The sequence below is a fragment of the Marmota marmota genome, unplaced genomic scaffold (genome assembly GCF_001458135.2).
Source record: "Marmota marmota marmota unplaced genomic scaffold, marMar, whole genome shotgun sequence".
Classification (NCBI taxonomy): Eukaryota; Metazoa; Chordata; class Mammalia; order Rodentia; family Sciuridae; genus Marmota; species Marmota marmota.
Window position 1 is genome coordinate 2,097,725 of NW_026000221.1, and position 23,338 is coordinate 2,121,062.

Consider the following 23,338-nt stretch of genomic DNA (forward strand, 5'->3'; position numbering starts at 1 on the left):
TAAAAAAAAAAAAAAAAAAAAAAAAAAGATCTAAATCATAACATAGGAATCTCATATATTAATATGCAAATAGCATGTTACTTGATGAGAAGAATATTTTGATTATCCAATATTATCGTTTCACTAATGGGGGAAGCTGAGGTTTAGGGAGGTTAAATATATCTGCCCATAGGTCACACCTGGTTCAGTGGCCTGAGACTAGAACCCAGACTGGTCTGTATTTTGTAGAGGTGAAATAATCCTACCCAGGTCAGATTACTTCCAAGCCCTCTTCCCCTAATTGTGAACGTCCTGGTGCATTACGTTATATATTCCTTTGCACCAATTTACCAAACCAATTGCTTTCTGTAAGTTGATGTTTTTGTTTTTTTTAGGGATGGAGATGGGCATTCTGAAGAAATTGAAATTTCTTCTGTCAAATAAATTGATACAGTGTGCTTTGTCCGTGAATTAGAATTTTCTGTTCTGATGTTTAACAGTTAGGAACTTAAATAGTGGAATAATTGGGTCATGGGTAGATCCACATGGTCATAGAAAGCAATTCAGGAATACCCCCAATCCTGACCCATAAGGAAAGAGGTCAAGAAAAAACTGAAAGCTTCAAATTTGAATATCGGAAATCTCCTCAGGTCACACAAAACTGATCCTTTCTCATTTATTTCAACCATTCTGATATGAGAAAGCTTGCTGTTAATTAACTCAGGTTTTCTAATTGACTTCTTTCTCTCAGCCTTTCTACCAGGTTTGGCACTGTAGCTGTTCCTAACATTTTGTTATTTCAAGGAGCTAAACCAATGGCTAGATTCAATCATACAGATCGAACACTGGAAACACTGAAAATCTTCATTTTTAACCAGACAGGTATGTAGAAATAATATGCTGGGGAAGAAGATATCTTACTTCTGGGGGTGTATGCCTTTCTTTTTGGGGGGTTACTGGGGATTGAACTCAGGGCCACTGAACCACATCCCAGCCCTATTTTGTATTTTATTTAGAGACAGGGTCTCACTGAGTTGCTTATTAGTCTTAAAGTTGCTGCGGCTGGCTTTGAACTCACAATCCTCCTGTTTCAGTCTTGCCAGCCACTGGGATTACAGGCATGCGTCACTGTGCCTGGCAGTGTATACCTTTTGATCTGCTTAAATCCATCCTTAGATTGACTTTAAAGTGTCAAAATTATTTTATTTAAAAATTAATTAATTTGGGCTGGAGATGTGGCTCAAGCGGTAGCGCGCTTGCCTGGCATGCGTGCGGCCCGGGTTCGATCCTCAGCACCACATACAAACAAAGATGTTATGTCTGCCGAGAACTAAAAAATAAATATTACAAAATTAAAAAAAAAAAAAAAAATTAATTAAAGTTCTTTTCTAACGAACTCCTGATCTTGTTAAATACCTCTCCATCAGTGGCAAGCTTAACATGAATAGGTAATTTAATGATTATAGATACCATTTAAAAAAAAGATTTATTAAAATATAATTCACATATCATACACTTTACCTATAGACACCTTTTTATATTCATTTTTAGTTATTTAATATTTACACAGAATTACATAAATCATTAGTGATGAATTTTTATAAAGTGAAATTTCAACATTACATACAACTGAAAATGTATGTAAAAAGATATCTATACCCTGGGTAACCCGTACTCAGTATAAGAAACACATGAGCAAAATAGCCCCTCTGCAAAGACAGCCAGTCTTGACTCCATACCAGAGTCTAGTGTTACCTGTTTTGTATTAGTGGAGATGTATTTTGTATATTCTTGGATGTCTGACTTATTTCATCCAACTACTATGCTTATGAGATATGTCTGCATTATTTTTGTTTTGTTGGCATTCATTTATTAATCCATTTGCAGATGTTATTCTAATTTTTTAATTTAATTCCTTAATGTTTAAACATATGGCCAGGGCTGGGGGTGCAGGTCAGTGTAAGAGCACTTTCCTAACATGTGCAGGACCGTGGGTTTGATTCTCAGCACTGCAAACAATCAAACCAAACCAAACAAACACAACTTCACTTTTTACTCTTTGTAAGAGTTTGAGCATTTAAATTGAAGAAAATTTCCTCCATTGTAAAACTTAACTAACTACTTAAAAGCCTTACTGTCTTAACTAAGAGTATCCCTTCTTTCTGAAGTGTACTCAGTGGAAATAAGTTCAAATTAGAACACACTTCCCATATATAGTGAGTTGCATGCAATCACTTTTCTCTTAACACTAAAGAGCAAAGTGCTAAGTTAATTGGAGGGGTGCAAGTGGGCCACAAAGTGGTTAGGAATCCAGGTCTAGTACTGGATCCCAGACTGGTGTGTGGAGAGGAAGCCATTTTCTTCACTGCTCTAGGAAAATGTAGAACACACAAAATCTAGGAGTCCTAGTGTCTTTGGTGATTACCAATCCTAATAGTTGCTAGTTCTACCAATTTTTTCAGTAACTTATTTAAAAACATTTTGAATTCAGCATTACTTAAACACGTGAAAAAAACATTCTGTGAACTCCTGCAAATAAGTAGCTTGTTAAACTTTGGTCTCAGGAGAACAAAAGGCAGCTCTTACAAGGCATTGAATAAGAAATCTCTGATGAGTCCACAGAAATTCTGGAATTTTAGCTTGGAATAGTTGAATGGATTCCTGATCCTTTGATGTGGTGGGGAGAAAGGCAAGCTACAAATTATACTGACAAGCAGGTGAAATTCATCCCAGATATAATAGTGGTGGTGTTTATTTTAGGATTGCATGTCATTTTGCATACCATGCATCGTACTTCAAAAAAATCTGTGGCGGATGTGTTTTCTCTCTGGTTTGAAACAACTGATTTTTCTTTCAGGTATAGAAGCCAAGAAAAATGTGGTGGTAACTCAAGCTGACCAAATAGGCCCTCTTCCTAGCACTTTGATAAAAAGCGTGGACTGGCTGCTCGTATTTTCCTTATTCTTTTTAATTAGTTTTATTATGTATGCTACCATTCGAACTGAGAGTATTCGGTGGCTAATTCCAGGACAAGAGCAGGAACATGTCGAGTAGTGATGGACTGAAAGAAGTTGAAGAGAGGAGAACTTGCAGTTTTTCATTTCAGAAATTATTGCTGTAATCTCATACATTTTTTCCAGTGAAGTGTTGACTTGCAACTTCAGTCAAGTTAAAAGAATCATGCCTTTGTTGAATGGGTAAAAGAATTACAAACTGGTGTTTTAACTAGTTTTGGAATAAGCAGATGCAAAAATATTCATTAGAACTTACTATTCTTGTTTTTATTGCTTGAATATAACCCAATATTTTAGGAATGATCCAGTTTGAAATGTGAAGACATATTATGGTAGAATAATAAGTATAGTGCCATTGTGATTACTGTGTACAAGGCAGAAATAGAAAATTCTTGGTTCCTTGTGTATGTCTAGGAAAGTTGGTTTTCTGTTTGCAGTTTCTCTTCCAGAGTTGGTTAAGCAGGAACATGTTTTGTTATGGGAAGAATAATTAGAACTGACAGTGTATCCCTAAAATTGCAACTGATGGAAAATAAAAAAGTGAAATATCTTGGTGTTTGTGATCTCTGCTTTCACTGAAAGAATTTAAAGTGATTTCACTTGTTTCTAGGTAAGACAGATGTTAGGAAAAAGTAATTAAAAAAAATTTTTTTTTTTGTATTAGGGATTGAACACAAGACCTTGCATACACTAGGCAAGTAATCTGCCACTAAACTGCATCCCTGATCTTTTTTTTTTTTTGGTACTGGGGATTGAATTCTGGGAAACTTGACTACTGAGCCACATCCCCAGCCCTATTTTGTATTTTATCTAGAGACAGGGTCTCACTGAGTTGCTTAGCACCTTGCTGTTGCTGAGGCTGGCTTTGAATTTCTGATCCTCCTGTCTCAGCCTCTGGAGCTGCTGGGATTACAGGTGTGCGCCACTGCACCCAGTTTAAAAAAAAATTATGTTGAGATAGGCTCTTAGTTACCCAGGCTGGCCTTGAACTAGTGATCATCTTTTCCTTTTGTCTTAGCCTTCTGAATAGCTGGGATTACAGGCATGCACCACCATGCCTTGCAAAGTAAATATTTTTATAACTCAAGCTAATTTATTAGTTCCATGCTAAAGCATATTGTAATCACAGTACTAATTATTTCCAGTGTTTTAGATAGTTTAATGTGTATATCATTATACCCTAAATTCTACAGAATTTGGTTTCCTGAGTGTTACACTGAATGAGAATTGACAGCTTTATGTGTCATATTGTGAACAGCCATGGTTGGGATGTCCACTGGCAGAAGGGGACCATAGCTCAGGACAGTAGCATTATGGTGTCCATTTTACAAATAAGCAAACTGAGGCTTAAAGAGGTTAAGTAATTTCCTGAAGCTATATAGATAGTAAATTAATGAAGCTGGGATTTGAACTTCACAAATATACTTGTAAAAAAACCTTTAATGATTCCATCTGTGATAGTAACTAACATTTGAGCTGTTACTGTGAATACTAGGTACTATTTTAAATGCTTTACTCACATTGTTTCATTTATCCATAAAATAACCCTGAGATGGATACTCTTAAATAGCCTCATTTCAAAGAGTAAAAGGAGGCCTCCAGAACTTGCTCTTCCAGTGGTGGGACCAAGTTTCAAACATAAGCATTCTTACTCTAGAACCTCTGAGAGATGGGACCCTCCCCAGCTCCATACCATGTCCCAGGTCACCACTGATTGCCTTTCCCTCTAGGCTTTCTCTGGTGTGTTGTAGTCATACTATTGTTAAAATTTAGCAACTGGATTTTTTTTTTTTGCTTAACAAATGACTAACATCTCACTGTTGCTAGTAGTTTTCTTAATCTTAACAGACCTTTGAATAGATTTAGCATACTTACCTGTCTTCTTTGGCTGGATATAATTGCATATAGTCTCATTTTGGAATATAAAAGAATTACAAATTTTGTTGGGGGCAAATTCCCAGTGTTGTAATTATATATAAAAGATTTAAGCATTTTCATGCCTTGTGATATATACTGGGTTGCTATTCTAGTCTGGAAGGGGAGGGAGGGCTCCCAGGATGACCAGCATATCCATGGCTTGCTTCTAACACTCAGTTAAGACCAGCTATGTGGAGTTCCCCTGGAGGGAAATAAGGAGCAAGGCTATTCCCTACAGAGGAGCTGCAGAGATTTGTCAGGAAACACTGGTTTTGAGGGAAGGAAAGGGAAGTAGCAGGAGGAAAGGAAGCAGTTCAGGATAAGCCTAACATTCGCAAGCCAAACATGGTTGATGACTGCAAAGGATGTACCCAGTTGTCTTTGCTAAGGGGCTTAAATCCTATTAATCTGGGAGCTATGTGTGAAGGCAGAGCATTCAAAGCCCCTACCAGATGACATCACTCCCCTGACCCTTACCATCTTTCTTTGGCTGTTTGCCTGACTAGAGTTGAGATGCTACAGTTTCATAAAGTGTTAAGGAAGGAAAGTGACGAAGGGTCACTAATTTGTTAAATCACACATAGCAGTTCATTTTTCAGTTCTCACTTTAATAAGCAAATTTCAAGAATATTTTTCATGATCGTAAACACCCAGTGTAAATATTGGAAATACAAACTTTAATTACACTTGTAGTCTGTCTGTCTCAGGAACCCTGGAAAGAAGCCAGTGTCTTACATGCCTGTTGCCAGTGACATGTTCAGGCCTCCCCCATCCCGAACCCCCAGCTTGAGTCTTCCCCTGGGTTTTGCTTTTCAGATAGCCATGTCTTGTCAAGTGGGCAAAAGGGAAGAAAGCAGGCCAAGCCAGAAGCCCATGAATTTTAGGCCATTTTGAGGCAAAAGGCTTTATACTTTTTTCAAGTCCATGTGGGATATAAAACTGACGATCTTTTGTATATATCTATTCTTTTGCTGTAAACTCTCCAAACCCATTTATGTCATTCATTTGCTTATTTCGAATACAAGTTAATGCTAAAAACACTACGTTTTAGAGGGTGAACCTGATGGTTTGTCAATTACATCTCAAAAAGAAAAATATTAATAAATACACACATAGAATACATAAAAGAAAGAATACCTCCCAATACACGAGACAGTTTTCCTGTCCTCACCTGTCTCTGGAGAGGCTCCGGTGTTGAGCCCGCGGGGAGGCTAAAGATGCAGCTCTTACTACTTTATCAAGACAGATACGGTTGACCACAGATGGATTCGAACCCACGGCTGCCTGATTTGCATGCTTTCGAAGTGAATCATTAAGGTCCGCTGTCCCCAGAACTGAACTAACTACCTAGGGGGCAGCTCCCTCGTGCCCCCTTGCCCTTGCCTTCTATCGCTGGCGTCCCCAGAAGGGAGCCCCGCGAGGTCGGACGGTGCGCGAGTCCCAGGCAGGCCGAGGCCCGAGGCGAGGTCGGGGCTGCACGGCAAACCTAGCGCCCTGCTGCTCCTTGCCGCGGCCAGCCGGCACTCGGCGGGGACCACGCGGACAGAGCGCGCGTCCGCCCGCCCGGCACCCAGCCCGGTCAGCAGCCATTGCAGCTCCTGCAGGCCTCTGGGGCGCGCCGGGGCCTGCGTAGCGGCTGGGCTCGCGGCTCGGCGCTGCCTGCCACTTGGAGCCGACTCCGGAGAGAGGCGGCCGGGGCGGCGGGCAAGTAGCGCGCCGGGAAGCTCGCGGCGGACGCCATGGCGGCGGTTCTCGGGGCGCTGGGGGCGACGCGGCCCTTGCTGGCGGCGCTGCGGCGCTGGAGCCCGGGTCTGGCGGCCCTGGTGAGTGCCAAGCGCTCGTGGCGGTCCCGCGGCGCCGGGTGAGGGCTGATTTTGTCATTTTTTAATGCAGAGGCTGGCCTCGAACTCTTAAGCCTCCTGGCTCAGCTTCCCAAGTCACTGGGATCATAGAAATGCACCATTGCACCTGGCATACCCCTTATATCTCTGTTATAAGATAGGAAATAAAAGAGTATATCTACTAAGATATCCAGTAAAAAGTCCATATGAAAAAGGCCAGAAGAAGGTTAATGCTGATTTTTCCTCTTTTTGAAATAACAGTGAACCCTGGAAACAGAAACAAATTGTTCTTGTTTTTGAGAAAGGAACCAGAGAACCTCAGTGTATAGAAAATATAAAAATCCAATACCCCAGACTAGTGATCTCCAAGCTTTCTTGATCATGCAACCCATCCATAAACAGGTAGGGGGCTCACAATCTGAATGTATTTATATTTACTCAGAAGTTACCCAAATATATTATTGTACTTGCATTCATCATAAGTATATACAAAAATAGACTTTTTTGTGTTGTACTGGGGATTAAACCCAGAGCCTTGCACATGTTAGGCAAGCACTCTATCACTGAGCTACATCACCAGCCCAAAAAATAGACCTTTTAAAGGGTGAATAAGATGAAATAAAAAGTATACATGTATATTTTTAAAGTTTTTAATAGGAATAACCTTTTTGCTGTCACTTTAAAAATAGTACTAATTAGTTAACATAATACTGCTGTCTAATGAAGGCCATGTGTTTGAATATGCTGTCTTTTATGATTTCCTGTTGTTTTCCTTGATGAGTTAGTAACAAAATAATCAGGAGGAAAAATGGCAGCTTAGATACTTTCTTAATGTTCACCATGCTTATATTACTATGATTCTCCTCTATTGCTCTGTAGGAATCTTTTGAAGACATGGTCCATTATTTGAGGTTTGTTTTAATTAAAACTCAAACCATAAATCCACTTATATTACTTAAATTGTAAACTTCAAAATATGTCATAAAACACTGAGGGCAAATAGACAAGTGAGGATGCCATTATTAACTCCTCTGAATTAGGGAAATCATTCCATACATGATCATCCAATATATCTAGAGCCAGCCTATTTATTATATATTGATAGAGTTTAGTTTCTTTTTCAGAAAAAAAAATTTAGTGTAAATAGAAATTCTAATAAGTCTTTCTTCACCCCAGTGGGTCATCTTATATATATATATATCTCTGGGGTGCTTACACCTTACTTTGAAGACCACTACTAGATATGGCTATATACAAATCCTTTCTATTACATAATTTATTTTTCTTTTTGAGATGGGGTCAGACTGTGTTGCCATGGCTGGTCTTGAACTTGTAGGCTCAAACAATCTTCCCACCTTAGCCTTCCAAGTAGCCAGTACTAGCAACGTGAGCCACCATACCCAGCTTGCACAACTCTTATGAATCATTTAAATTGAATAAAGATTGAATAATAAAATATGAATTCTAACTTGATCTTCTGATCTCTTTTATTTATCCTTATGTGAACTTTTTACTGTGATTTTGAAACTATTCTCTATTTCATGGAGATATTGATGTTGAAGGTGACTTCTAACATCATAAGGAGTTCTTAGCGTTGACATTATAACTCTACAATTATATTGCCATTTTTTTCCTGTAATCCGAATCCTGAACTTTCTAGTTAATATATATAAATACATATATATATGTATATATAAATTTATATATATATTTATATATGTGTGTATGTATATATTTATGTATATTGATATATGTATGTATATATATTTATATATATGAACTTATATGTTTATATGTATGTGTACATATTTAATGAAACAAACATTTATAATGTATTCTTCTATTTAATATCTCAAAGGAGTTGATTTTTAAATGTAGAATTTACTAATCAGGGCTGATGTTCTCTATGTGGTCTAGATTGAGTCTCAGCTGATAAGATACAGGTCTCAACATTAACACAGCTATAGCTTATTCTAGCTTTGTCTGTTTTCTTTAGCTTTCTTCACAGAAGTCAGTGCCATGGATACCCATTTTAAAATCACTACCACTTTGGGCTATTGTAGTTGCTCATTTTTCGCACAACTGGACTTTTTATACTTTATTGACATTATTGCCTACTTACATGAAGGAGATCCTAAGGTTCAATGTTCAAGAGGTAAGAAATAATAATTATCTGTTTCTTAAATAGAATATACATTTTACAATTACATGCAGAATTTATTTTTATATATTTTGAAACTCAAGTTATTTGTGTCTTCCCTTTTACTCTGCTGTACTAAATTTTAGGAACTTTTCTTTTTTGTCTCTACTGTTAAGCCTTCTCTTTATGTTAACTTTTTTTTTTTTTTTTTTTTTTAATTTTTTTTTGTAGTTATAGATGGACAGAATGCCCTTTTTTATTTGTTTATTTTTATGTGGTGCTGAGGATCGAACCCGGTGCATCACACATGTTAGGCAAGTGCTCTGCCACTGAGCTACAGCCCCAGCCCAAGGGTTAGAGTTTCTAAAGTTAAAAAGCAAATGTCATAAGGAAATGTGGGCACATTTACCAAAGAACCTGGATTTGTGAATGTTATCACTAGGGGGAGAAGGCTCAAGGTAGGTTGTACACCCCTGTGCTTTGGACTGGATAGTACTCTGGACAAACTCTGGAGGGAGTTTTTCTTTTCTTTTCTTTTTCTTTTTTTTTTTTTTAACATGTCTTTTTATTTTTTATTTTTATTTTTAGGTGGACACAATATCTTTATTTTACATTTATGTGGTGTTGAGGATAGAACCCAGTGCCTCATGCATGCTAGGCGACCACTCTACCACTGAGCCACAATCCCAGCCCCTTTACCATGTTTTCTTAAATTGGTGCATTAGAGTTGAACATACTTACGGGATTTATTGTTCCATACTCATGCATGCACACAGTGCAGTATAACAGTATGATTTGGCCAGTATCATTCCTGGAAGATTTTCGTACTGGTGCTCTGAGAAAAGGATTTCATAAATGTACTCTATTAAGACAAGGTCTTTTTTATTTATAGTAGAGGGTCTGTGGACCCCAGAAGTTATTATATCAAATTCTATGTAAATGTACATTGGTTTTTCCCTCTGGGGATTGGTTTTTATCAGAGGTGAAAGGGATTATTAATCAAAAATAGATGAAACCCATATGACTAGTTGGTGAAGGCTACCAGGTGACAGGGGACCCTCCTGAAGAGCACTAAGACAGGAGTTCAAAGCTTTGAGTTCTACCTGGTCTTGCCAATGGATTTGCAAAATTTCCTTCAGTGGGTGTTCTTACCTCAGTTTCCCAAATTCTGAAACGGTCTCTGGAGGCCAGTGGCAGTGGTCAGTCTCAGGGGCGTCTGTAAGAAACCAGAGTTGCCAAAACGTGAAGTTTGAGGCAGGAGTAAGGGGCGGGAAAGCCATACTATGGAGGCAACTTATTTTGTATAGAGCTGGCCTTGCTTTTGTCTGGGTTTTTTGAGAATAAAGAAGTGAAAGCTGGTTAGAATTTGTTGCCCTTGAGACTTTTCTACATCTGTTCTCAAGGTAGAGAGCTATGAGTTTATTTAAAGAGTTTAATAAACCTCTACATTTTCAGATATGAAATGTGTTCTCTTTGTAGTCTTCAGATGCCCAGTTGTTGGCAGCAGAGGAGAGGAACCAAGTTATGCTTGACCTCAAAGCAGCAGGATGGTCGGAATCAAGTGCGCGGGATGCCATCTACAAGGAGTTTTCCTTCAAAAATTTTAATCAGGTAATTATAAATTCTGGTTAGCGTCACCACAGGCTGTGACTCTTTTGCTTACTACTAATTGTCTGGTCCCATGTGGACCCAGGATGCACATCCTCTCTTAAGAGCTGGGGAATGTGGCTCTGTAGGTAAGTGTTCCTGGGTTCAATCCCTGGTATCTGCCCTCCAAAAAAAAAAAAAGAATTCAGTGTTAGAGGGAATCCTTGCTGATATTTGTTGCTGTCCAGCCAAGTAAAAATTACCTCTTCTGGGGGAAGAGGTAATTTCTATTATTTGGAAAATCAAATTCTGAAACCACTGTTGATGTGATTTGGTGTTGGATAGTATATTTAGTTTTGGAATTTTAAATAACCTTAAAAGAGGGTGTGAAATTTTTATATTTATCAGAAGGGGGCATGAATAAGACCAACTGAGAAACATACACCCGGGCTGGGGATGTGGCTCAAGCGGTAATGCGCTCCCCTGGCATGCGCGGGGCACTGGGTTTGATCCTCAGCATCACATAAAAATAAAATAAAGATGTTGTGTCTACCCAAAACTGAAAAATAAATATAAAAAATTCTCTCTCTCTCTCTTAAAAAAAAAACACAAAAAGAGAAACATACACTTGTTGGACTGATTACCTTTCCTTTTCCTGGGCAGTTTTGGTTCTTCCTGTAGTTGTGTTTCTGCCTCTAAGTCATCTCCTAAGCTGTACCCTCTTCCCTAATTGGCCCATTTTCCTCAAGCCCAGTAGCCAATCCTTGAAGCTTTTCTTAAAACCTGACCTCCCTCTTGGAGACTCAACAAGGTAACTGTTCCATTTAGGCCCCACCCTGTTTAGAGAGTCATCTCCCATGACTTACCCTTCAATTATTACTCTGCTGCATTTATATAAGGTAAATGCTTTTGACTATTTTGTGTTTGTTCAGTTAGTTTGGTAATCCTTTGGACAGATTTATTGTTTTTATTTATATTAGGTGTCAGCAACTAGAAGTCAGAGACCGTGTTTGTTTAAATAACTCTCTATTGTACCTAGCACAGTTCTTGGTACAAACAGGCATTTGATAAATGCAGACATTGATTGTAGTGTTTGCTAGTTTCTAGAAGGGTGTGTGAGGACCAGATTTCCACCAAAGAAACCCTCGGCATGTTTTCCTAGTAAATGCCGTTGGCTCCACCGAGCTGCCTGCCCTATTCTGTTCTCCATCCATCTGGCTGCCAGCCATCTGCTCTGAGTCCTCAACTCCTGAGGAAACCTGGACCAAGCAGGCTCCCTGTCCCTGCTGCCCCACGTGCTCGACAGCTCTTGTCAGGGGCTTAGCACTCTGTGGCTGGTGGCAAGGAATCCCATTGGTACAGTAAGCTTGTGTATAAGCTCTAGGTAGCATTTTCCAAGCTTATTAAAATTCTTACATGTGTACAGCTTGACTTCTTTAAGCCCGGGCTAATTTATTGGGCTTGAACATGTGGCTTAAAGTACTTGAGTGGTGTTGCCTCAGGCCCTGCCCATGAGTCAGTCCTCCAGCACCACTCCAACCTTGCACTCTGGACCACTTTCAGAAATGGGGGAAGGGAAGCTTGCAGGGCATCCCGATTAACTAATATTATTCACTGGGACATTTCATTAACTAGGCGCCCCCACCTTCACTCAGCTTTTAGGAAACAGAAGACCTAGATACTAAGAAAATCAGCTGGTGTCAGAGAATGTATTCAGAGAACCAGCTCTGACATTATATCCTGGGTCAATTTTCCAGCAGTCTGCTGTGACTTTTCCTGTAATGGCACTGATGTCATGACAACTGTCACGGCAGTCCAGCCAAAGACAACCAGGAGCACATGTCTAGTTGAACAAGTTGGCTTTATTGCTCATTGCAGCAAGGGAGAGCACACTCTATAGGGAACTGTGGGCATCTCAGGAAGACAGTGTGTTGCAGACTTGTGACGGGATTTGGGCTTGTGCTAAGTGATTTTTGGAGAGTGCTGAAGGAATCAGGACTTTGCTCTGCATTGGATGCTGCCTGGAAAGAGACAATTCTATGATTCAGTATTTTAACCTTACCTATGGGACAACAGACTAAGGTGGGGCCAAAGCTAAAACTGGAAAAGAAGCAGTAGTTCCTCATTAGCTGGGAAAGGGGAGTGTTTCATGTTTTGTGGCTTGGATAGCATTCCTGTTTTGTCTGTGTTCAGATGTCATTACAGAATGGACTATTTATTTTTTATTTTTAGTTGTAGATGGACACAATACCTTTATTTTGTTTATTTTTATGTGATGCCAGGGATCGAACCCAGTGCCTCACGCATGCTAGGCAAGTGCTCTACCATTGAACCATGACCCCGGCCCCCAGAATGGTCTATTTTTGATCCATCATGGTTGCAGAGTGGCTCTGTCTGCTATTGATGTTGTGTTCAACAGGAGAGCACCAAGGCCCCTTCATATTCCTAGGCCAGCTCCCCACACCAGGAGCTGCTTGGCTCCTGCTTACAACCCATGAGTAGGGTAGTAACTTCCTGGCACTGACAGATCCTCATTCATCATTTGGAAAACTTCCTGGCACTGACAGATCCTCATTCATCATTTGCCACTGTCTTTTTATTTCTAGCAACAACATAATGTTAAAATAGAATTGTATAAATTAAAAAAAAAAAAGATTTCCCATTGTAACTACTTTTATTTTTTCCATTTTCTTTTAGTCTTCTCTGTAGGTATAATTTACTCACAGTGTGACAGTTGTATATGCAGGTAAATTTTTTAAAAAATTAATTTAAAAAAATAATACTCATTGATTTACCAAATATTTGTTAAGCATCTTTTTCTCTGTGCTGGGCATTCTTCTAAGCTCATGTGGCTTATATTTCAGTGGGGAAGATAGATAATAAGTAGATAATGCAATATCACCTCATAAGTGACATAAGAAGAATTATGTGGGAGATTGGAATAGAAGGTGAAGGGGGAGACCCTTTTTGAGATAGAATAGTCTGAAGTTGTCTCTCCAGGTGGAGATGTGTGATGCCTGAGTAATGCAAAGGAGCTTAGTGTATGAGGATCCAAGGGAAAATCATTCCAGATGGAGAGGACAGCAAGTACAAAGTTCCTGAAGCAGGATGATCTTGGCTTAAGCAGGAGCCAGAAAGCTAGTGTTCTGGAGTAGACAGAGAGAGGAGAAGAAAGAGCTCTGGGGCCTTGTGGCCTGGTGAAGAGTTTGAATTTTGTTCTGTAGAAGAAAGCTGCTAGACTATTTCAAGCAGAGAAATGTCATCATTTGGCTTATGTTCTAAACAAATCATGTTTGGCTGTTCTGAGAAAAGGTGGTAGGAGGGCAGGAGTGGAAGCAAGAAAACTACATACAAGAGACAACCGGAGACTGGAGGAAGCAGTGGAGGTGGAAAGAGATGTGGATTCCTCACATCCTTTGAAGGTGGAGTAATCAAGACTTGCTGATAGAACTGTGGGTGTCGCTCAGTGGTAGAGCACTTGCCTAGAATGTGCAAGGCCACCACCACCAAAAAAGAAAAAAAAATATTGCTGATAGACTGGAAATGTTTCAAGGATAACCTCAGGGTGTGGGTTCAAGCTGTAGGGTGAAGGATGGTGGCATTAGTGCCACTTACTGAGCTGTGAAGACAGGGCATGGGGGAGGGTAGTAGGGAATGAACCTTGCTTGGGGCACTTCAGGTTTGAGATACTTACAGGTCATCCAAGTAGAGAAATCAGGTTAGCAGGTGGATATATGACAACAGGGGTCAGGCTGGAGAGCCCAGTGTGAGAATTTCCAGAGGGGTAACTGTTGAGAGCACAGGACTAGAATGGCAGTGCAGGCCTGGGGGTGGTGTGTGCATTGTCATGGGAAAGCAGGAAGAGTGACAGGTACTGAGGGAGGTAGATGGGTAGCCAGTGAATGCAGAAGGGAGGCGTGTTGGAGGTCTGGGGAGAGAGTGGGAGGAATGGTCATCTTGGAGACTAAGATGGTGAATTCTCTGGGGAGGTGTAGCCAGTTGCTGTGAAGTTCTTAGTGTCTCTTCAGAGTTTGGTCACATATTTAAAGTGAAGATTTTGTTTGTCTTTCTAGGCACATTTAGCTGCGTAGACACAGGCTTGGAGTAGGTGTGGAGTTGGGCTAAAGGAAAGCTGAACATTTGTCAAATAAGTATTGAAGGAAACAGGAGCAAAGTAAGGGAGGTTGGGGAGGGTGTGTGCAAGGGAGGGATTAAAACATTGGTCCTTGGAGTTCGGGCTGGTGAGGAAGTGCAACTATGACAGGGAGCTGGCTGGTGAGGAGCTGGGAGTGTCATTTGATATAATCTTTTTGGAGGGCAAGTGGAATGGCTGCCAACCTTTTTTGTTTGTTCTTTTTGTTTTTAGTGGTGCTGGGGATCAGACTCAGGGCCTCACACATGCTAGGCAAGGATTCTACCACTGAGCCACACTACCAGCCCCCATGCCTGTCAACTTTTAAAATCTACGCACCTGTGGTCCCAACCTAGGAATATGTCTTCTAGGTACAGTCCCTGTGTGTATGCAAATTCGATATGTGAGGGTGACCATTGAAATCCTGGGCCTATTTCTGTATGTGTGTGAGAGCAGGCATTTGTGTGTTCACATGTGCACTGTGGTAAGACTGCATCTTCCTTGCTACAGCGCTGCCCTCAGCAGGAATTGGGGAGGTCTGCTCCATGTGCCCCTAACAATGGTACCCCATCTTTGCTGAACATATGGATAAAATATATTCTTTTACACAGCAGGTTATGAAAAATTTCAGTTCTTTGCAGTCTTCATTTTGCTTTCACTAAAATCTTTAGGAGTAGGGGCTGGGGCTGTAGCTCAGTGGCAGAGCATGTTTGAGGCACTGGGTTCAATCCTTAGTACCACATTAAAAAAAAATAAAATAAAGGCACACTGTCCATTGAAAATAACAAAAATTTAAAAAAAAATTCAGGAGTAAGATTACACTTGGTTGGACATTATAATTTTTAAATGATTTGCTTATGTAGTATTTGTAAATTGGTATCACAAGTTTGCGTGTGTCTTTATTTCTTTTATTACTTTGGAAAATGAACTGTACATTTTAGGAACATTTTCAGGGGCCCTGGATAGAAACCTATTTCTCAGAGCTTTGGCCTTTTTCACACTTTATTATAGTGATAGAGCCAGCAAAATATGTTTGACCTTCTTTTTTCTCAGAGGTTTTACCAAGATATGGTTGATTTCACATAACCCAAGTTTATTTGGTAGCTCAAATGGGGACAAATCTGAGATGATAAATGTGAAAATCCCCAAGGGATTCTCTCAGCATAGGTAGATGAAGTAGCCATGGGTGTTGGTTGCTGTTGACCTCTGCCCTTGGCAGTGTGCACAGGGTCTGCAGTGCTTTGTGGGTTGATGGGCAGTGAGATGGTGACATATGGTGACACTTTGAGAGTAAGACAACATGACAGTGTTGGGACTTGAGGCACAGAATTTCCATACTCAAGTGCTTGGTCTCAGACAGGGTGGGGTTGGCATTTGTAAAGGAGCTTGACTTTCCTTTTCTATTCGTGTAGACATAAGGAGGGAGAGGTCTGTAACTGACATATCAACTTATTCTTGGGTGTTTGGCAACTGCAGGGTGTCTGCACTGAAAGAACAAAATGTTAGAAATGTGGGTGTGAGTGTCCCATAAAGATGAATTTTGTTGTGTATTGTCATGTACAGGGATAAACGGGAAGCTTACAGAATCAGGACGGTTTCAGCTTTACAAGTAGGTGCAGAAGGTGAGGCTCTGGAACTCAGGAAACAGCAACTCCAGATACCAGCAGGTGGAGCCCTCCAGGGCAGGAGCCTAGCCTGGCCAGCTGCCATACGCACCCCCTGGGCAAGTTGTCTCATTTCCACACTACTGGGTACCTGGGACCACCCTTGTTGGGCAGGGAAACTAGCTCAGTATCAGGAGTAGGTAAGCAGCCATGACTGGGCACTGGATTTGGTTTGATACCTTTTGGGAAGGACTCTGGGTGGAGGCTACAAGGAGTTTCCTGCTGGTAATGGAGAGGGCCCATGCTCTGTGAGGAGGGGCTCCAGTTCCCTGTACTCCTGGAGCCTTGTCTTTCCTTCCCAAGGGGCTTCTGGGTGTCTGACATTGACTCCTATGAACTGGCTAGTACTCTGCCAGCTTTCGCCTCCGAAGGGGGCACAAGGTTCAGTTTAACAGCTTGTCCAAGTGTAGTACCTTTTGCAAGGCAAGGCCCAAGCTTTATTTGTTCTTCAGCTTGTTCATCACATTCACATTTGTAACTGCTGCCATTGAAAGACTTCTGGAGCTGGTGTGGGAGTGAGGAGGAGCCTCCTGAATGTCTTGTTAGCATGGCTGTGGCTGCGTGGTAGTGGTCTGTGCACCTCTCAGTGGTAGCACCACACGTGGCTTTGGGGTTTGTAAAATGTTTCTCTTCCTGTGCCCAGAGAGACTCTTGCCTTAGAGCAGTTGAAAGTTACTGTTGCTGACTTTATAAAAATGTTTTATTGAGGGACTTGATAATAGGCTTATGGTTAACATTTTGAAATGTTTAGTGAAGTCAGATACAAGAAGAAAGACAGATGATACCAGAAGAAAGACAACCGTTAATGAGTCTTAACAACCCTCCACAGGCTTTTGGAGGAGGTCTCAGCCAACTCTCATTGTGAATGAATTAGTTTGGGTTTTATATTGTTTGTTGTGCACATCATAGTTATGAGTCAGCAGTGCACCTGAGCAGTCTTGGAAGAGGTATTTTGCCTGTGGAGGGTAGGGAAGCAATTCCGGAGAGGAGGTGACCAAGACTTGGGCATGGTGTAGATTAGAAAGTGCCATTTGCTTAAGGCATGGGCTGATGTTTGTGTGTCTGGGAGCAGGTAAAGTGAAAACTCATGTGGCTATCACATACAGTAGCCTACATTTAATATGTGCTTACTGATGGGCTTTGTAACCATAGCAGACAGGAAACCTGAGAAAGTGTCCATGGTTTTCCTTGGAATGGAGAGGAGAGATGAGTGTGTTTTAACACACATTACCTAGACTTGGAAAAGATAACCAAAATATCTGTGTGGTATTCATCTTGGCATTCACTCTGGAGTTCTTCCTGAAGTCCTGGGGAACCCTAGGTGGGACTGTGTTGATGATATCACATGGTGGCCGAAACATCAGTGTCGGTGTCCACCCAGGTGGGGAAACTAGAGCCTAGAAGTTTTGCTTCTGCTGGATGTGCCATACAATTGGCTTAAACCTGACGTGCATTTGTAAAAGCACACGCAGTGATAGACAGGAGAAATGTAAAACAGGTGTCAACAATGCAAATATGATGCCACACTGCAGTGCGAAAACACTGTGGTCATTACACCGCCCTTTAATAAAAATGGACTTTTAACTGCATCGGTCTTTCTTTAGTCGTGTAGTAAATCTTCTGTTTACAGAACTTAGCCTGAGTATTTTGTAAAAGTCAAACAGCCAAGACATATAATTTCCTCAGCAGTCTTTGTCTTGCCCTTTTACAGATGGCGTAAAATCAGGTGTGTAAAAAATAAAAAAGCAGTTTGAGCTGACGTGAAAGGTATTTCAGATTTATGCTTTGCAGATGATATTGGTATGATTAATGCATTCATTGCTTTTTTATTGCTTTTCACAGATAATGTACATAATGCATGGAAAGTGTTGTGATTTTAAATCTTTGCCAGGTTTAGACTGTGAATATCAACAGATGTTATCATATAAGTACCATAATTATTATAAAATAAAAAATTTGTCATGAAATGCATTGACATAAATTTCATTTATGTAAATTGCTTTCATTAGTATAAAACCTTAGCGTAGCTGTTAGGGTTTGTGAAGCACTTTAGATGAGATTAACTTGGTATAAAGTGGTCACAAATGGGTTGCTTTAAATTTAACTGACAAGAAAATAACGCTCAAGAGTTAGGAAATTACTGAGGCATTTGTTTCCAGCCCACATTGCTGGTACCGCTTAAATAGGTTGAATATGAATTAATAACAATGGACTGCCAGTTCAATAATTGCCGAAAATAATTGGAAGGAGACCTTAAATAATAAAAGTATTGCGGTCTTGCTCTTTTTCATTCTGTTTCTGTTTTTCTTTGGTGTGCCTGCTCGATGCTTCAGCATAGCCATCATCAATGGCATTTAGGTTTGCACTGCAAGTTTTGGTGCATTCAAACTGTGTCAAAGAAATATGCATTCAGATGCTTCAGAATATGGATGTTGGGTGCTTATGCGGAGGCTGTGTTAGCTACTCAGGGTTCTCGGTTGCATTCACATTCTGGTGGCTGGATAGTAGCCAGTTGCTGACTGTTCTCAGGAGGGATTGGGTCCAACAGTGTGGACAGGTGGGTGAGGTCCTTTTTCCCTGGCTCTGAGCTTTCTGTGTTCTGCTCTTTTTTTGTGTGTCCTTTTAAATAAAACAGCATAACATCCTCTCCTCTGTGTGGCTGTTAATTCACCATCATATTATATTGCCCTTGTGATCTAGGCACACTCATGGGCATTCTAACTCATTCACAGAATTTTACAGGATAGCATTGAACCAGACCGAGACCATAGGATTGCTTGTGGTCACATTGGCTCCTGTCACAGTTAGCAGGTGCCAGACTCATGTTCCTGGTTCTGGTAACAACACTTTTATCTTACTTTGATATAGAAAGCTTTTTTTGTTGTTGTTGTTGTTTTTATTTTTTAGGAGATATGTTGTTTTCCAAGGATTTCCTGTTGGATTACTTTCCTTCCTTAAATGAGTTTCACCTTACTTCCCTGAGAATGGGGATACTCACCAGCTGACACAAACAAAGCTGGGCTTGTTTGGGAGTAACCTAGGTATCACTGTTGAGCAACCAGAGGTCATTTAATTATATCATTAAAATCAGTCCTATGAAAACAGTAATGTATCTAACGAATCTGTTTGCCAGTGTGCTCTTAGCCAGCAGGGCAGGATTGTGGTCTTCTGCCATACCATCCATCAAACCAGCTTCAAATGCTCTGCCCTTGCCATTGCAGCCCTGGCTGTGGACACATACCAGGTGCCTGGAGCCGCCCCAGCTGGGCAGGCTGGGAACCACATGGTCTGGCTTTGTCCGGCTTAGTGAGCACTGCAAGGCACTTGAATTGGCAGCTGCCAAGAGACCGGCACCGTCCAGCCCAAGGTGTGGAAGGAAGAAGATGTGACAGAACTATGTGGTTCTGTCTCTGCCTGCAAGAGCTCCCAGTTTTGATGGGGAGGTGGTGCATCTAAATTTTGCAAGGCGGTTTAGTTTTTCAAGTTGCTCTATTAATCAGCACTAAAATGTGAAGTATGGGTAAGCTGAAGGAGATGTACTCCAGGGTCGCTGCCTGGAGAAGGGGAGTTTTTAGTTGGTCCTTGGAGATCTGATAAGTTCTGTGAGGGAGTGTGTTGGGGAAAGGAGGGCCCTCTGTTAGTTCTGTGAGCTGGGTCCCTTGCGGGGCAGTCTCCTCCACCTTCAGCATTGCCTCAGGCTTGGGGTGTCTGAAAGCCAACACTGGCCTTTCTTTACTTCGGCTTTGCCATCATCCTTTCAAGCACTCAGACCTGAAGCTGAATTGTCTCGGAGACCAGTCACCAAGAACTGCTCCATTGTTCTTCAGTGTCTTCCTAGGACTCTGCTCTGGTCTGGGTGCCCCTGCCTTCCCCTTAGAGTTCTGTCAGGAGCTTTCTCACCGTCTGTCACCTTTAGATGCTCCCTGCTCCCACTGGCCTGCATACCACTCTCTTGTGACTCCGTCTCTGCTCAGAAATCCCAACACATTTCTGTTGTGTTTTTCGGAATATATTTCATCTTCTCAGAAGCTTTCAAAGTTGCCTGCAGTCCTGCCCTAACCCTGTCTCTCGTTACTCCTGCAGGAAGTCTGTCTCTCTTTTTAAATTTTTTTAGTTGTTGATAGGCCTTTATTTTATTTATTTGTTTTATTTTTTTAAAAAATATTTTAAAATTGTCAATGGATCTTTTTTTTTTTAATTTTTATTGTTGGTTGTTCAAAACATTACATAGTTCTTGACAAATCATATTTCACACTTTGATTCAAGTGGGTTATGAACTTTTTTATTTTATTTATTTATTTATATATGGTGCTGGGGATCAAACTCAGGTCAGGGCCTCACACATGCCAGGCAAGTGCTCCACCACTGAGCCACAACTCCAGCCCCTATTTATTTATTTTCATGTGGTGCTGAAGACCGAGCCCAGTGCCTCACACACGCTAGGCAAGCGCTCTACCATCTAGCCACAACCCCAGCCCTGCAAGAAGTCTCTTTATTTACAGGTTAGAACTATAAGATACCTGAGAGGTCACCCAGAGGTCACTGACTAAAAAGTGAGGGGCCGAAGGCAGGAGAGTACCTTGCTTGAGGCCATGGAAAATTAGTGGCCATGCTGGGACTGGGCCAAGACCCCTGCCATCTCAGTTCCATTCTTGTCTTCTTTTATTCAAGCTGTTCTTCTCCCTGCCACCCCAGATCCTAGCCCATCCTGCTCCTGTCTGTCCACATTTCACCCACTTCTGTGTTTTTATCTATTCCCTGCTAATACACAACGACTGGGCACTCACTTTAGGTGAGGCACTGTGATGGATGCTGGGGTGGAGCAGTTTACAAGGCAGATACTGTCCCCATCTCCATGGAGCTTACAGCCTAGTGGGGGAGACAGCATAAACAAAGAAAAAAGGAAAGTATAATCACAAGTTACGGTGAGTGCCGTGAAGGAAAATCCTAATAGCTAATGCTTAATGAACACTTAAGGACTTTACATGCATTTATTCATTTAATCCTCACAAAACTTTGTGAAGTAGATGTTTCCCTCACTTTACAGATGAGGAAACTGATGCTTAGTCTAAGGGACTTGGCCACAGTTTCACAGCTGGTAAGCGTGGAGCCAGGATTGGACTCCAGCTAATGCGTACCCTGGACAAGCACAGATGACCACCACCACAAGAGCAAGGGGCACTGTGAGAGAGGGTAGTGGGGAGGCCTAATATTATTGAGGAGATATTGGGGAGACCCAGTTCTGTTTGAAGAGAGCAGTCAGGGAAGGGATCAGCAAGGAAGTGATGAGCTGAGACATCATTAGAAAAGACAACATTAGAAAAGACCAATCAGAGGATGTAGAAGATAGAGTGGAAGAGGCCAAAGTCAAACTGGGAGAATGCTGAGGAGGCCGTTGCATTCTTCCAGATGAGATATCACTGCTGGGGTGGACTGGGGCAGGGACAGGAGAAGCACAGAAGTACGGGGGCTGGAACTATATTTAGGAGTTCACATGAGGAGAAACCAGAGGTAGCAGCACACTTAACTCTTATGGAAAATGCACATACAAAGAGAATACTCAAGTTTCTCCTGACTAGGGAGGAGAGATTGGTGGGTGGTAGGGAAGAAGAGCAGAGGGTCCTGAGAATGGCTCTCAGATTTCAGGTCTGAAGGAGCTGGGTAACTGGAGATGCTAGTTACCGAGTGGAAATGTGGGAGAGGACAGGACTGGGGCGCAGGGATTTCTGTGTGGGACATTGTTAAGTGTGAGTTGCTGTGAGACATCCAAATGTCAACTTCAAGGAGGTAGTTTGATGTCTGAATCAGGAACTCAGAGGTGAGGTCTGGGTCACAGATAATGGGAGGGTCATAGGTATGTATGGAAAAAGGCTGAGATAATAGATGACGTCACTCAGGAAGAAATTATAGCATGAGAAGCAGGCTCAGGACTCGGGCTGTTTAGAGACTGGAGAGAAGAGGAGGGGCTAGCAAAAGACTCAGAGCTGTTAGAGGAATAAGAAAATGAGGTAAGTGTTGTACAACAGAATCCAAAAGAAGGTGGCATTTTAAAAGAAGGGAAGGGTCAGTTCTGCTGAGATGCCAGGCAAGGTGAGTGCCAAAGGATGACCATTAGGTCAAACCGCATGGAGGTCTTCGGTGCCCATGGCGAGGATGGTTTTGGTGGGGCAGGTGCAGGCCAGCCTGGAGGGGAAGAGGAGCTCTTTGGCTTACACAGATCCTCCCATGACTCAGATGCTGGTTTGTTGTCTTCTTTCCTTTTAGGACTCAGACTTTAGGTTGTTTTTTTGTGTGAAGTTCTTTCATCCACGTTTTGATATTAAACTTGTGAATCTTAAAGTTGAATTGATCCTATGACTATCAGAGCTGGAAAGAAGAAGAGAAGAAGGTGACCAGAAGACCCAGGGATGCAGTGATTTGCCAGGGTGACAGTGAATCAATGGCAGAATTCGGTTGAGAGTTAGTGCACTTTACATCATGCAGCAGGGCAACACAGCTACTCACTTGAGTCTCTCCCGCTCAGGTATAAGCACCTCGATGGCAGAGACTTGGGTTGGTTGTGCTTGTGTACCTCTCCCATAGTATGCAGCTCAGCATTATCTATGTGTATTTGAATACATGGGGTCCCTTGATTTGGTTCACTGTGGGTCAGTATACTTAGACTCGAAGGAATAAAGCATTTTTCTTCTTTTTGCTTCCTACGGGTTATTATCTAAAACCTATTCTCACTAGGGACATTTCCTCACCTCCCATCTCCTTACTCCTAGTCACAGATGGTTCCTGAGTTGGCCACTAAGTGATTGACAGGGATGAGAGGGTGGTCTCTATGCCACTGGGCACTTCCCAGAAGAATGGCTTTTCAAAGTTCTGTGTGTAACTTTGAAGCAGTAGAAAAGGACTCGGGCTACTCCTGGCACCTCTAGTCAGTTGCCTCTAAGAAAAAGTACTCACACTTGCATTCACTCAGTATTTTCATACCATAGCCTCAGCCACCCACAGCCACAGACACAGTCTGTTGTGAATGTTGGTGTCTTGGGGCTCAGAGCAGGTCCTTCCAAGACTCC

The 23,338-nt window shown here is 41.5% G+C and overlaps 2 protein-coding genes across 3 annotated transcripts in view; both read left to right on the top strand.

Annotated features, from left to right (window-relative positions):
* Positions 1 to 3,543, top strand: part of Txndc15 (thioredoxin domain containing 15) — a 15,585-nt gene extending 12,042 nt beyond the window's left edge. Inside the window, exons 5-6 of the mRNA XM_015488572.2 lie at positions 731 to 861; positions 2,837 to 3,543. Of these exons, the coding sequence (XP_015344058.1) occupies positions 731 to 861; positions 2,837 to 3,033 (328 nt within the window). The 3' untranslated portion in view covers positions 3,034 to 3,543. The remainder of the gene's footprint in view (positions 1 to 730; positions 862 to 2,836) is intronic.
* Positions 3,544 to 6,107: 2,564 nt separating this feature from the next.
* Positions 6,108 to 23,338, top strand: part of Pcbd2 (pterin-4 alpha-carbinolamine dehydratase 2) — a 47,944-nt gene continuing 30,713 nt past the window's right edge. The window contains exons 1-2 of one of the 2 annotated variants that reach the window (XM_048792295.1): positions 6,108 to 6,733; positions 10,371 to 10,502. In XM_048792295.1, coding sequence (XP_048648252.1) covers positions 6,650 to 6,733; positions 10,371 to 10,502 — 216 coding nt within the window. In that variant the 5' untranslated portion in view covers positions 6,108 to 6,649. Of the gene's footprint in view, positions 6,734 to 10,370; positions 10,503 to 11,320; positions 11,378 to 23,338 lie in introns of those variants that run through there. The other variant, XM_048792296.1, reaches the window with a different exon arrangement.